Source organism: Leptonychotes weddellii, chromosome 2 (genome assembly GCF_054177405.1).
Source record: "Leptonychotes weddellii isolate Sample4059 chromosome 2, ASM5417740v2, whole genome shotgun sequence".
NCBI classification, from domain to species: Eukaryota; Metazoa; Chordata; class Mammalia; order Carnivora; family Phocidae; genus Leptonychotes; species Leptonychotes weddellii.
Window position 1 is genome coordinate 284,472 of NC_138370.1, and position 15,733 is coordinate 300,204.

A 15,733-nucleotide genomic window follows, 5' to 3' on the forward strand; every position below is an offset into this window, starting at 1 on the left:
CCCGATCTCGTCACCCGTCTCCCCACCAGGACTCGAGGCTCCTGTCTAGCGTGCACACGGCGGGGGTCAGCTCCAGATCTCCAGTCGCCCCACCGGCACATGAGCACCCAAGGGCTTTGTCTGCCCCGTTCTCCGAGAATCCAGCAGCTGAGGACAGAGGGCGGCACAGGCAGACGCCCAATGAAGCTCAACAGACACGTTAATTCAGGACCTCTGGGACCTCTGGGACCCCAGCTCGGTGACCGGCCTCCCCAACTGGAGAATGAAGTGTTGACGGTCCCTGTCACTCCCCTGCTCATCACCCCAGCGCCACACTGGGATGGCCTTACTGTCCTCTCACCTGATTTGATACCATGTTAGTCTTGACCTTTCAGCTGCACCATGAGGTTTCTGGGTGGACACAGTCATTGTGGTCACTTTGACGTTCCCTCAGAGAAGTCTGCAGAAGCCCTCCATTCATTCACTGAAAAGGTGCCACTGGCCTGGTGTGGGTCAGGCGTGGGCTCTGCGGTGGTTCTCTAGGAAGAGCCTTGATTTTCTGATCCTTGGCGTCTGCACACTCCCGTGGCCTGATACTCCCCCCAACACCCATTTCAAGCTACTGACACGAAGTCAGCACCCCGGTGCTGGGAGGACTGGGGCACGGTTGGCCCCAGCACCTGACAGTTTGTGTGCAAAGGGCACCCAAGAAAGGGTGGTACACAAGAGAAAAGTCGTCTTGTAATTCACGTCTCCCCAAGATACTTAGCGGGCAGAAAAAGTCAGCCTCCTACCAGCAGAGCAGAGGAGGAAGCGGGCAAGGGGTGACATTTAAACCGATGACATCTGGCCCAGACAGCTCAGCGCCTGGAAGATCGGGCGGCACAGGGCCTTCCGCGCCCGTCACGTGAGTCCTGCTTACCGCAAGCACATTCCCGTGTCCACAAGCACACGCGCGTCCCCGACGCTCTGCCCCCCGGCCTCGGGGGCTGACCCCAGGGGCCCAGTACGTACCGGGCGACATTGCGCAACATGCTGGGAGCCTCTCCAGGGCGTGCTGCAGGCTCTCGGTGTCTCGCACGAGTAACAGCGTTTTCATGTGATGCACAAGGCGCACATCGGAGGGGGACATGCTGTGAGCCTCGAGATGCTGGAACAGCTCCTGACTGGCTTCCACGGACACAGCAGAGTCTGCATCATCCTTGGAGGCACCTAAGCAAAGCCAGGGTCCCAGAGAAACACACGTTTATGTTTCTGTCAGCTGAAGGTACTTCCCACCTAATGCGTCTCTACTCAGAATGAGCTGCTGGGGATAGAGGAAGCTGCCAGGAGAGGCCGCTGGAGCAGAATGTGAACCGTCAGCAAGGAACTAGGGCTCACTGAAGCCGCTGGAGGCCTGCCTCTGTCTGGGCCTCCATCTCCTGCGACGCCTTCCAGAAACACCGCTAGGAGTCACAGGCCGTGGCAAGGCCACGGACACGGCCCAGCCCTGCAGACCGGCCTCAGATGCCCCGTTCCCACTCAACGGCTTTTGCTGTGCTGTTCTCCGCTTTAGTCCCGCTTGGACTTCATACAGCATTTTGAGTCTATGACTTGATGGCCTTTCCCAACTTCAAAGAACTCCCAACTATTACCTCTGCACACGGCCCCCAGCGCCCTGTCCTGGACCCCACGTACACGCATGTCAGACCCGTTCCCGTCCCCCCAGCGCCCGCGAGCACCCATCTGCAGGTTCTATCCTGCCTGTTTCCCGGCCACTGATCTCTCTCATGCTGAACCTGACCTGTGGCTGAGACTCAGCATTGAGTTCTTAATTTCAGTTATTATATTTCTCACAATTTGCATTTGACTGTCTTAATAGATTGAGGCTATCTGGTGAAATTCTCCAATTTTTCACCTTTTTCTCCCTATTTTTTTGAGCACCTTAATCATACCTCTTTCAGTGCCTTCTGATAACATCAATGTCTCCATTGCACGTTCTTCTCGTGGTTTTGCCTGCTAAGTTGGAGTGCGTGAGTATGGAAACTGGCGGTGGTCTGGGCCAACCTGCCCCTGCAGGGACTGAGCTGACACAGGGTGGGCTCAGCCGCCTCCACCCACCCCTGCTCCAAGAGCGTGGCCCTCTGGGATGTCAACCTTGTCAGCATCCCAAAACTGCCGAAGAGGTCCACCATGTTGTTGAAGCTCCTCGCTTCTCCCTACCTTGCACCCCACAGGTTGGCATCTGGCAAAGGTTCTGAGAGACCCACAGGCCTGCACTGTGGCTGAAGCTGCACACACTGGTGGGTGAGCTTCCCAGGGCTCGGCCGGCCCTCCCCTGCACCCCGCTCCAGCGCCCACATGCATGGCCGGCAGACGCCCCCGGGGAAAGGAGGCCGTGGAATTAGGGCTCAGCCCTCACATGGTGTCACCTCCTCTGGGGTCTGCCCTCTTGGGCGCTTTCCCGCAGAACCTCCTAGACTCACACGCAATGGATCCTGTACTGAGGTCTTTCTGAGGCTCCTTCTGCTCTGCCGCGTATTAGCTATGTGTTCCTACTAGCCTCGTTTAGCTATTAAGTTTGTTTTCGCTCTGTTAAGACAAAGCGCTGATAGACGTGCTAAAGGGGAAAGGGTTAAACTGATCTATTAACAATGGCATTTTCACACCCTTGTGTAAATCACTTCCTTACCCCCCCAATTATCACAGAGCCAAAATTTCTCAGTCTTATTCATAAGGTCACATTCTTGCTCACATCGGAATACACTAAACCCACCCCAGCCCCTGAATCCACTAGGAACGTTGTCAGAATGGGCAACGGTTCATCCCGAGCGCCTTTGTCCTTGGTGTGAACATGGTGGCTCAACTCAGCACCTCCCCCTTCCTGATCCTGAGGTCAGCCGTCAGTAAACCTCAACACAAACGTAAGCAATTACCATCCATGAGAGTAAATGTGCTTCCCTTTTTCATCTCCTGTATCAATATAGAGAGTTGCTCAAAGACGCTCCCTGAAAATCTTAAATCCGCAAGTTACATGTGGGAAGTAAATCAAGGTACGTCTCAGAGGGGACGGTTGTGCTTATACTTTTACTTCCCGATTAGCTCGTGAAAACGAGCCTGAGTTCATCACACCTGCAATCTGGACTGACCTTTCCCGTGGAAATAGAGCTGAGAATACCAACAGCCTCTGAAATCGCGTTTAAAGCAGTGAGGATGCAGAGACCAACCACGTGAGGAGCCACAGCCTCGAGCACAAGCCATTCTGCATCCTTGCTGGACAGTTTAAATATTCTCATCTTTGCCTCAAAACTAATGACTTATTTTGACTACTGAATATTTTAGTGTTTTATATTTTAAACATTTAAATATTTTATATTTGCTTACTTTTCCAAATAAGTGGATGCCATTATTCAAAAGAACGGTAAAAAACATACCATCATAAAAGTAAATTTCTTGTGTTGACTTTAGAAACCTTAGGATATCATCTGCCTTTTCATTGGTACTTTTAATGTCTTCCTCATTGGTGTCTGCACCGTCCTCCCCGCGGGCGTCTGCACTGTCCTCCTCTGCACTGTCCTCCCTGAGGGCGTTTGCAGCATCCTCCCCGTGATCCTCCGCATCCTCCCCGTCACTCTCTCTCAGGGCTTCTTGCTCGCTGTCGCCCTCCTCAGGCTGGTACATGAAGTTGCGGCCAGAGGCTGTGGTCAGTAAGCCGGCAGCTTTCTTCCTCTTCATCTGCTGCTTCTTCTTCAGTTTCCTCTTTTTATTTTTACTGATTGTGGGGCCATCTGTGGGCCGTGGCTGCAATTTTTCTTGTGAAAGACTCTGCTGTTTCTTTATTTCTGCTTGTTCTGCATGATCATTATTGGGATTTTTAAAACTTTTCTTGGATTTATGCTTTCTTGCTCTTCTTCTCTTTGGTTGATCATGAAGATCCTCATCTATAAAAACAAAAATTCAAATACAACCATTTTCTGTACAATGGAACCATAACAAACATATTAGGCTAAGTTTTCCATAGAATCTTGCAGATTCAGTAGAAAAGGAATTTAAAATATTTACTTCAGTGATTCTCAACTTTATCTCAAGTAACTACGTGATCGAGGAACCTGGGACTTACCCTTAACTAAATGAGCGGCGGACGTGTTCTTCCAGAGAGGCCTGCACGGAGACAGATACATGCACGTTCACCGTTGCTACAATCATGACAAATGGTGAGATTTCAGGGATGTAAGAGCTGTTGCAATTTTATTGGAAGTAAGATTTCAGGCCTGCAGCCTTGCGGAAAACACATTAATTCCTATATTTTAAAATTTTACTTTGGTGCCTTCTAAGAGCTACTCGGATGTGAGAATAAATCATAACTAGGGTCGCCTTGCCCGTGTGAACCAGCACGAGGTCACATTTTGAAATGAAGATGGAGCCTGGGCTCGCGGTCAGCAGCAATGGGTTGGCTGTGGATGTGCCCGGCAGGCCTTCAACGAGAGTGCGGCGTCAGGGGCTGTGACGTGCTCACCCTGAAGCCCCAGCGTTGAACACGGGACAACAGTGAAGGCTCTGAGGCTGTTGCTGCATCAGCTAAGGGGCTGCCTCCGTCTCTGTGTCTCTGTGTCTCTGTCTTCTGTTTCTGTGTCCATCTCTGTCGCAGTCTGTCTCTGTCTCAGTCTCTGTGTCTCTGTATGTCTCTGTCTCTCTCTCTTAGTCTCTATATGTCTCTGTCTCTCTTTCTGTGTCTGTGTCCCTGTCTGTCTCTCAGTCTCAGTCTGTCTCTGTCTCTCTCAGTCTGTCTCTGTCTCAGTCTGTGTCTCTCTCATTCTCTGTGTCTCTATCTCTATCTCTCTGTCTCTGTTTCTCTGTCTGTCTTTGTCTCTCTTAGCCTCTCTCTGTCTCTCTGTCTCCATCTCTCTGTCTCTATTTCTCTCCACCTCTCTCTCTGTCTCTCTGTGTCTCTATGTCCCTCTGTCTCTGTCTCCGTCTGTGTCTCTCTCTCCATCTCTGTCTCTCTCTCCATCTCTGTGTCTCTGTCTCTGTCCGTCTCTGCATCTCTGTCTCGGGACCCTCACACTGTCCCCGAGCAGCAACCCACAGGGCGGGCTGTCTCCACTGCGAGCCTGTGAGCACCTGCTGTGTGGGCTGGAGGGACGGACACACGGACACGCGGAGGTGGAAGGCAGGCGGAGAGAAAGGAAACCCGTGTGCCGGCGGCAAGTTCCCGGTTTACCGCGGCCTGACCGACAAGTCCACCGTAACTTCGCGCGCGCCGGCTCCGCCCGGGAGCGTGTAACACCGCGCGCAGCGAGCACCGCGCACGCCCGGCCCGCTTGTTCTGGGGCGCACGGACCCCACTCGCTGCCACGCCTGCGTGCGGCGCGGCCCCCCATGCGCACCCGCGCTCCCCCAGCCCCGGCACCGGGGCCCCCGCGCAAACGCCACCGCTCCGCCCCCTGGGCGCACACGTGGTGCCCTCTCCACGGCTGTCCCCAAGCCCCGCCAACGGGAAGGGCTCGCACCTGGAGGGCCACCGCCAGTGCCTGGCGCCATGCACTGTCCACACTGGACGCCGAGGCGGGTGAACGCCGAGCCCTGCCGAGAACGGAGTTATCAGGGGCTGCGCTGTCAGCGGGCCGGAGGGCGGCGTGGAGCCGAGGACCCGCGGGCCTGCCGCCTGGTTCGCGGCACCTTCTGCGCGGGTGCGATCCCGGTCCAGTGCGCGGCCACCCGCCCGAGCGCGATCCAGGGGGTCCAGCACCAGCCCCGCAGGGGCGGAGGCCACATTTGTGCGAGCCGTGCGCGAGCCCGCCCCACCGCCCCCCCGGGTGGCCTACAGGTTCCAGCCTCCACGCCGGGAAGAGCAGCCCCTCCCTGACAGCCTGGCACGTGCGGGGTCCCTGGGGCTCAGTCTGGGGCCGCAGTGCGCTCGCGGGGTTCAGCCCCGGGAGGCGCCGGGAAGGACCAGCCGAAAGGACTCAGATCTGGAGCTCTCTCTTCATCCTGCAAGCTCCCGGCCCTTTGAAAACAAGGCACTTCTACAATGAAAAGTACCTTAAAAGCTAATTTTCTGTGACTTCTGCTAACCTGACCTTGCATCTCACCAGAGAAGCTGGGTTGCCGCTCCTCGAAGGGACTTTGTCCAAACATGCGCTCCTCCACTGACTCCAGAACATTCCGTCTTCACTGGCCCACTACACACCTGCAATCTTGCCTTCTTCAAACCCTCATACACAATGAGAGCTATGGGAACATTTATATTAGGGAGCCAGTAGTCTGACTACTTATAAATCTGAGAAGCACACTAATTTTGAAAAGCTGCCATCCCCAAAACATACCTTTCAGACACGCTAATTGTGAAAACAATCACAATTTGTCAAAGTTCTCTCAGCTACTATTTGGCACCTACATTCTGATGAACTGCTATAGTAGAAATAGTTAGATACCAAAAATAGCCATAGTCTCCAGCTTATTCCAATTCTCACAGCTGTACCATGTTGCATTAAAAAAAAGCTAAGTATTTTAAAGGAAATGTGAGTTTTATTCTAGATGCAAAGCTAAGGCTACAAATGCATTTGATAATTACCCTTTGGCTCTCAGTGTCCTCTAGATGCTAAATGCAAAGTAGTGAGCTTACAGTTAGTGTTGATCTAAACCATACACATGGCAGGCCTGTTAAAATATGAAGATATGAGGTGCTTCAAATTACTTTCGTTTTCAAAGATTTTTTATTTGAGAGAGAGCGACAGAGGGAGAGGGAGAAGCAGACTCCCCACTGAGCAGGGAGCCAGATGTCGGACTCGATCCCAGGACCCTGAGATCATGACCCGAGCCGAAGGCAGATGCTTCACCGACTGAGCCACCCAGGCGCCCCTCGTATTACTTCCGTAGTCTGTTGTTTGCCTCAAATTCAGGACAGTATTGGCCAGTGACCGGTGCCGACTGCACACATTCGGCAAAGTGAAAATGGGGTGCGGGTTTCGTCAGGATATGGTTGCCTGGCTCTCGGGACTGCCCTCCCCACCCCGAGACTGAGGGGACAGGGACACGGGAGAGCCAGGCAGGGGCCCGTCTGCAGCCCAGCCTGCATACTGGGCAGAGGGGACTTTAAGAGTTCCCTGTAACTTTAAAAAATGGATTTGCTCACTCTTTTTTTTAATTGGTTCTGGATATCTAGAGCGGAAATTTCCAAAGAGAGCAAGAAGGGGAAGCAGCACGACGGCTGGCCACAGGGAAGAGGTCTGCCTGGGCTTCGCTTCAGTTCCAAGCTATAATTTAGCTTTTAATCCCAAATAACATCCAAAGAACGCACGGGACCTTCATGTCATACAAAGGGCACCAGGCTTCAAACCCTACAATCTGGGGGCGCCTGGGTGGCTCAGTCAGTTAGTGTCAGACTCTTGGGTTTCGGCTCCAGTCGTGATCTCATGGGATCGAGCTCCGTGCTGGGCTCCGTGCTGAGCGGGGAGTCTGCTTGAGATCCTCTCCGTTCCCTCTCCCTTTCTCTCTCTCTCTCTCTGACTCATCCTCTCAAAAACAAAAACAAAATACTACCATCTAGATAATAAATTCCTCATGATTATAAGTCTGTCTGCCTGATGGCAATCAGATCACTTTGTTCTGATAAGATGTTCTGATCTGTTGCCACACTAAATATCTACTTCACAAGAACATAACAAATACGCGGTCAACATACACGACCTAATAATCTTCAGCCTCATTACTTCCTGCCTTCTTTTCTGAAACAGGTTTTGATACTGAAATCATCTCCCAGTTCTCTAGTTAGTTCTGAATAGGCTTGAGTTCTCTGTCTTTGGAAAATGAAACTTTAGTCTTGAAAACTGAGAAACAGGCATTTAGTGGAAGGATAATTAGGTGGTGCCTCGCCCACAAAAACACTCGGATATGGACTTCTCAAAACAATTCATATTTAGAATAATTCTCTGTGATAATTTTCAAAAAAATGACCAATAAAATGGTGAAAGTTTTGAATTAATAAAATAAATGGTTTAATATATGGCAATAGAATCCCAAATCCCTTAGATAAAATGTTAAAACCATGAAACAACTCATTAAAGTTAAATTATGGGCAATAAATAAAAAAAGTTAAAGAATGGGCAATCAGGAAAGTAATTAAGACAGTGCAAGTAAGGAAGAGACACAGAAGTTATTCAATAAATACCGAGCTACAGAAGGTTTGCATGGAGTAAACATGTCCTCCAAGAACGAGACAGACCAGGGACGAGGAGGGAAGTCGCAGGCCGAGCTGGGGCAGGTGCGTCCGTGTCCTAGACCCCCTGAGCTGGAGCTGTGGGGACGCCGGGCACCCGCCTCTCGCCTCTCACCTCCAGGAAAGACGTGAAGCAAGGAACAGGGAGGGTGTGACGGCCAGGGTGGACACACCAACCCTCTCCTGATGTGGCCCCGACCTGTGTGGCGGAGGCAGCCTCACACACGGGGCACGGTCCATCCGTGTCCACCAGACCTGCAGCCCCGGCGGCCCCTGAACACCCATCTGCATAGTTGCTTACGGCGTCAGAGCTCAGATTTTCCTTGTGTGAATCCGTTCTCTGCAGGTAGGACGGGCTTCACAGCAGCTTCCAGACAGGCCAACTGGTAACCAGACACCGAGCGTGCCAAGTCTGCTCCCAGGGTTACGAGCAGCTGCCCCGCCCTTCTGCGGTCCCGTGACATCTCGCACGGCCGCAGGGCTTAGCAACTATTTCCCCTATTTGTGTCCTAAGGATAACATCTTGATGCAACTTAGCTTGAAAACTGCAGTCAATACAGACCCAGACATGGTTCAACATTTCTTTTGAAAAACAGTAACGTGTGTTAGTAATTAGATCTGATATGTAGGCAACACAGTCAATATAAAGGTCCATTTATTTTAAGTGTTAACATTTCAGAACAACCTATAGACCATGTATGTCCCTTGGGCAATGCCTAGACACAAACGAATGTAAGTACTTTTATAAGCAGAACAGAACGCAGCTGTTTGGCTGGGTTACATGCAGAACTCCTAGTAATGTAGAATAATTTGTAAAAATATGGTGAAATGATAAATCTGACCCTTTACAACACTTCACATGAACATACTAGACCTTCTCATGATTCTTCATTCTCTGTGCCTAAAACTAAATTGTTCCTCTTGTTTATGAGCCGCCTTCGCTTACTGCCAAGCCCAGCTCAGACCTGTCAGCTTCCTTCGTCCCCAGGGTTCTCCTTCCACTAGAAATGCGCAGCATGGGAGGAGAAGACCTGTTACCGGCTTTATTACTCACCTGCGAGCTCTAAGGGCTACGTTTCAGCCACTTCTGTTTCTCCAATGTTTGACATACTAGGTTCTCAATGAAGAGCTCGCATTTCAGAGCCAGCCAGCTACAGAAAATAAGGACACTGTGCAGAGCTCCTCGTGCTCTGAAGTTCACAGCAAACGATGCTTATTTCTCTTGTCCACAAATAGGCATCAACTGTCTTTTGGGGCCAGAAGTATAGCGACATGCGGTCCACTTAGATCTCGGGATCCTCAGAGTTACTCTGTGGTATTCACACAACCAAAAAGGCACCCTCTTATGTGGGGCTTCTCTCTCCCTATCAGACTGATTGGGGTGAATCTAGAGGAGATCCGGGTTCCTTGACTGTTTCCTAACGGGGGTTCCTTGGGTTACCAGTGAGTTCATGTAGGGTCCTGGATGGCTGGGACCCTGGTGGCTTTGGGAAGCTCTCAGAGATGCCGCCAGAGATGAGAATGGCCTGGAGGACACCGGGCGTGAGGCCTCCTTCATGAGGTCTGCCGGCCGGAAGTAGAGACCCACCACTGCACCAACAGTGTAGGAGGGCTCCCCTTTCTCCACATCCTTGCCAACATCTGGCTCATTTGTGGACACCTGCTCCTTCACAATGACTGGTTTTGGGCAAACTCGTGTTCTTGAGAGGCTCTGAAGATGCGGAGATTCAGAATGGGACTGAGTTTGGGAATGCAGTGAGATTTCTGTGCAGAATTCACAGGGTTCTGGTACTACCTCATTATTTCAGGCGATGGCAGAGGCTTAGCAAAGTCCTTGATTCCACATTACCATTTTTATACTGTGTCTACAGTCAATGGTGGCGGGAACCACACCCCTGTCCCATGTTCACACTATTTTTCATTCCCTATTTCTCGGATGATTTACAAGAAGGTGCAAATTGCCCTGGAGAAGAATTTGTGAAATCCCATGTGAAACCATGGGTCACTGGGAACCAAATCTGTGTCCATGTGATGATGGGAGAATGGGTTACGTGGAGTCACAGAGTGCCTTTCTGGAGGGTCCCACCAGCCACACCTGGGAGAACGTGGTCTGTGCACCGTCACTTCCCTGATGCCGTCGGAAAGCAGCGCAAGATGCTCTTGGTATCACCGGCCATCTTCGGGGCGTGGTCGGGCTAGGCTGTGGGGACGAGATGGAGAAAGCAGCCTCGGACGTGGGCTGCCGCCTGTCTGCAATGACCGTGGGCCGAGTGAAGGGCGGCCCCACTGGGCTCAGCCCCTATCCCATCCCGGCCTCCGTGCTCTTGGGAACACCCGGTCTGCTGAACAGCCTGCCCCCCACCATCGGCATCGTGTTTGCGTGCCCCACCCCCTCACTGGCCCGTGAGCCTGTGGTGCACGTCGCTGACTCGCTGTGGGACAGAGGACAGGTCAGAGATGCTGTGTCAGAATTATTTTCATGAATCTTCTCTACCCATTGTCACTTTATAGGACAATTAGTTCAAGGAAATCTAAATGCACTCACCCTAAAACTGGGAGAGAATTCAGAAAACCGTCTATTCAAACCCCTCATTATACAGAGAGAAACATGCGGCCCAAACAGGTCAGGAGTCTGGCAGATCATGTGGATGCAGACTCCCTGCACACTTCTCTTCCACTTCACCTGGCACCTCCCACCATCCGCCACCAGGTGATGTACCTTCTTGTCCGGTGGTGCTGACGGAGTTCCGTCATGAAAGCTCGGTGCACAGCCAGGCATGGGGACCACAGTCAGGGGAGACTGTGCACCTGCCGTGCTCTGAACCTGTGAGCCCCGCACAGATGCTCCTTTTGGACCCAGCCCTGTGACCTGGTGCGTTGAGAACTAGCGTGAGCCTGCTCGGCAGAGAGTCTGCTCAGCTGCCATCGACGACGTGCGGCCCTGAGGCCTGCAGCTCAGGGAGGTCGGGGTCCTCCTCGGCAACACTTTGGCACGTACTGGGAGGGCTGCTACTTTGGCATTTCATGAGAATCCTTCTGGATGGGGGTGCTTCTCAGTATGATTACTGCAGGTTCTGCATGAGCCCTTCCCTCCACGGCATCCCTCCCCAGCTCTACACGTCGGGCAACCCACACATGACTCATTGTATAGCTGAAAATCTGGACCCTCTACCAACCTCTCCCTATTTCTCCCAACCACTAGCAACCACTTTCCTATGCTCTGTTTCTAGGGCTTTGCCTTCTGTGTTTAGATTCCACATATATGACATAATGCAGGATTCAACTTTCCCCCTCAGACTTATTTCATGTAGCATAATACCCTCGAAGTCCATCCACGTCGTTGCAAATGCAGGACTTCTCTCTTCCTCATGGCTGAACCATATTCTGTTGTATGTACACGATATGGTCTTTGTCCATTCACCCTTTGATGGACATGTATGGTTGTTCCATGTTTCAGCTACTGTCAATAGCGCACAATGAACATGGGAGGCAGGCATGTCCTTGAGATCCTGTTTCCATTCCCTGGGGTTATGTGCCCGGAAGTGGAAGAGGTGGGTCACAGGGTAGCTCTTTTTGAATTGTTTAAGGAACCTCCATACTGTTTTCCAGAGTGGCTGCACCAGCTTGCATTCCCACCAACAGTGTAGGAGGGTTCCCCTTTCTCCGCATCCCCGCCAACATCTGTCGTTTCCTGACTTGTTAATTTTAGCCATTCTGACTGGTGTGAGGTGGTATCTTAATGTGATTTTGATTTGGATTTCCCTGATGCCGAATGATGTTGAGCACTTTTTCATGTGTCTGTTGGCCATTTGGATGTCTTCTTTGGAGAAATGTTTGTTCATGTCTTCTGCCCATTTTTCAATCAGACTGTTTTTTGGCTACTGTTGTAAGAATTCTTTTTATATTTGGGACATTAACCCCTTATTGGATATATACTTTGCAAATGTTTTTCCCATTCAGTAGGCTGCCTTTTGTTTTGTTGTTTCCTTCACTGTGCAAAACCTTTTAGTTTGATATAGTCCCAATTGGTCATTTTATTTTTTGCTCTTATTGACTCTGCTTTTGGTGTCAAATCTAAAAAATCACTCATAAGAACTATGTCAAAGAGCTTCCCCCCCATGTTTTCTCCTAGCATTTTTATGGTTTCAGGTCTCCCATTTAGGTCTTTCATCCATTTTGAGTTTGTTTTTGTGTGTGGGTAAGAAAGTGGCCCAGTTTCATTGTTTTGCACGTAGCTGTCCAGTTATCCCAACACTATTTGTTGAAGAGACTGTTTTTTCCAATTGCATATTCTTGCCCCCTTTGTCCAAGATTCATTGACCGTATGGCCGGGCTTATTTCTGGGCACACAAGTCCGAGCTGTCCCCCCACTAGACAGGCAAGTGAGCCCAGAGGGGAGAGAAAGACGACACACATAGAGATGACGGTGTGCAGACACTGTGGGCAGAGCACAGACACGAGGAATGATGCCTGGGCTGGGCCGGAGGGGTCTCGGGGGGCACATCTTAGAGGACACTGCGGGCTGTCACAGGTCACAGTGAGGAAGCTGAGGGGACACCCAGCAAGCCTTCAGCACCAGGTCGGAAGCAGGGCCTGTGGGAAGCCCTCTCAGGTGGCACAGCTGCGGATGGCGGGGGTGTGGGGCCCTCAGGAGGGACGTCTGCGAGCGGGACAGTGAGCCAAGTGTCTGGGACCTCAGGAGCGCTGTGGAAGACGTGTGGGTGGTGAGGGCTGCTGAGAACGGGCCGCACAGAGGCCGACAGGCACACATGCTGACGCACTGGGTGGGGCTCACCAGAGAAGTGACCCTGCTCAGTGTCCTGAGCTGGATCCACCGGGGACGTGGCCCTGGCTTGCCTGCCGCACTCCCAGCTGAACGCCAGGCAGACCGGGGTCCTGCTCCTGGGTTTCAAACCTGCACTGCACCCCACCTGGGAGCGCAAAGGGCAAAGTTACTGGGCAGATGGGACAGGAACCGCGAGAGTGAGAAGCCCCTGTAATGTGATGGGAAACGTGTGTGGGCTTTGGAGACGGCCGTGAACCAAGCACGGAGTCAGACTTCCCAGGGGAAGGCTGAAGAAGGAAGAGCTCTTGCAGGGGAACGCTCAAACCAACATTCCTGCAAGCTCACTGGGAACCAGCCCAGCCAGGAAGACAGTCAAAGCAAGGAGCCTAACCAAAGAGGTGAAGGATCTGTACTCTAGAAACCACAGGACACTGATGAAGGAAATGGAGGAAAACACAAAGAGATGGAAAAACGTTCCATGCTCATGGACTGGAAGAACAAATATTGTGAAGATGTCAATGCTACCTAGAGCAATCTACACATTCAATGCAATCCCCATCAAAATACCATCCACTTTTTTCAAAGAAATGGAACAAATCATCCTAAAATTTGTATGGAACCAGAAAAGACCCCGCATAGCCAGAGGAATGTTGAAAAAGAAAAGCAAAGCCGGTGGCATCATAATTCTGGACTTCAAGCTCTATTACAAAGCTGTCATCATCAAGACAGCATGGTACTGGCACAAAAACAGACACATAGATCAATGGAACAGAATAGAGAGCCCAGAAATGGACCCTCAACTCTATGGTCAACTCATCTTCGACAAAGCAGGAAAGAATGTCCAATGGAAAAAGAGTATCCAGTGGGGGGGAAAAAAAAAGAGTATCCAGTCTCTTCAATATTGGGAATATTGGACAGCGACATGCAGAATTAAACTGGACCATTCTCTGACACCAGACACAAAAATAGACTCAAAATGGATGAAAGACCTCAATGTGAGACAGGAATCCATCAAAATCCTAGAGGAGAACACAGGTAGTAACCTCTTCGACCTCAGCTGCAGCAACTTCTTTCAAGACACGTCTCCAAAGGCAAGGGAAGCAAGGGCAAAAATGAACTTTTTGGACTTCATCAAGATAAAAAGCTTCTGCACAGCAAAGGAAACAGTGGATAAAACAAAGAGGCAACCCACAGAATGGGAGAAGATATTTGCAAATGACACTACAGATAAAGGGCTGATAGCCAAGATCTATAAAGAACTTCTCAAACTCAACACCCAAAAAACAAATAATTAAAAAAATGGGCAGAAGACATGAACAGACATTTCTCCAAAGAAGACATCCAAATGGCCAACAGACACATGAAAAAATGTTCAACATCACTCTGCATCAGGGAAATCCAAATTAAAATCACATTAAGATACCACCTCACACCAGTCAAAATGGCTATTAACAAGTCAGGAAACGACAGATGTTGGCGGGGATGCGGAGAAAGGGGAACCCTCCTACACTGTTGGTGGGAATGCAAGCTGGTGCAGCCACTCTGGAAAACTGTATGGAGGTTCCTCAAGACGTTAAAAATAGAGCTACCTTACAACCAAGCAATTGCACAAGACACAGATGTAGTGAAAAGAAGGGCCATATGCTCCCCAATGTTCATAGCAGCAATGTCCGCAATAGCCAAACTGTGGAAGGAGCCGAGATGCCCTTCAACAGATGAATGGATAAAGAAGATGTGGTCCATATATACAATGGAATATTACTCAGCCATCAGAAAGGATGAATACCCACCATCTGCACTGACATGGATGGAACTGGAGGGGATTATGCTAAGTGAAATAAGTCAAGCACAGAAAGACAATTATCATATGGTTTCACTCATATGTGGAACATAAGAAACAGCACAGAGGACCACAGGGGAAGGGAGGGAAATCTGAATGGGAGGAAATCAGAGAGGGAGACGAACCATGAGAGACTCTGGACTCCGGGAAACAAACTGAGGGTTTCAGAAGGGAGGGGGGTGGAGGATGGGGTCACTGGGTGATGGGTAGTAAGAGGGCACATGATGTGATGAGCACTGGGTGTTATAGGCAAATGATGAATCATTGAACACTACATCAAAATCTAATGATGTACTATACAGTCGCTAACTGAACATAATAATAATAATAAAAAAAAGCAACAAGCCGCAGGGAACATGCCAGAAGACACCTGATAACCCCAGGGAGCATTTTCAGTCGCTGAAACGAGACCGGGAAAGCTAAACGGCAGTTTGTTGTCGCTGAACAGACTGTAACTGTTGTAGTCACTAAAACTATAATAATGAAAATATAATACAAATGTTATCATAACCTAAAGCAAGCTGGCTCCATCGATACACAGATACATTCTGTCGTGAAGAGATGTAAGTAGTTTTGTGGGTATATGCTCACAATAAATTATTTAGGTGTTAAATATACTTTATGTTGTGGAAACAATCCGAGGGCTAGGCCGGCAGCGGGGATCAGCCCAGGGAAGAGGGACGGCAAGAGTAGCCCCACGGGCAGCAGGGGGATGCTGCAGACAGCCTGGTGTGGTGGAGGGACCTCGCCACCTGTCTCAGGGTAAGGAACTGGGTGCGGCTTATGTGTAGCAGCTCTCTGAATGGGCGCAGATGCCCTGGCGGTCCCCGAGTGGCGGAGATGACCGGTACTCAGAATCCTGGGCCTGCTGCCCCAGAGCCCTCCTGGGACAAGGCTGCCAGGACTGAGCGCTGGCCAGGTGCATGCCCCC

General features: G+C 50.7%; 1 protein-coding gene across 1 annotated transcript; it reads right to left on the reverse strand.

Annotated features, from left to right (window-relative positions):
* Nucleotides 1-656: 656 nt before the first annotated feature.
* ERICH1 (glutamate rich 1) lies at nt 657-5,103 on the reverse strand. Its single transcript, XM_081806900.1, has 3 exons — nt 4,079-5,103; nt 3,393-3,899; nt 657-1,191 (listed from the first exon to the last, which is right to left on the reverse strand). Exons 1-3 carry the CDS (start codon nt 4,137-4,139, stop codon nt 770-772), a joined length of 990 nt encoding a protein of 329 aa, XP_081663026.1. The 5' UTR covers nt 4,140-5,103; the 3' UTR covers nt 657-769.
* Nucleotides 5,104-15,733: the final 10,630 nt, after the last annotated feature.

Excerpts from the sequence above, each read along its gene's own strand:
- ERICH1 (XM_081806900.1), bottom strand. The coding sequence starts at position 4,139 with ATGTATCTGTCTCCGTGCAGGCCTCTCTGGAAGAACACGTCCGCCGCT. Across the intron at positions 3,900-4,078 it reads CGCCGCTCATTTAGTTAAGG|ATGAGGATCTTCATGATCAA; the intron begins GTAAGTCCCAGG and ends TTGTTTTTATAG. Across the intron at positions 1,192-3,392 it reads AGAAATTTACTTTTATGATG|GTGCCTCCAAGGATGATGCA; the intron begins GTATGTTTTTTA and ends GGCTTTGCTTAG.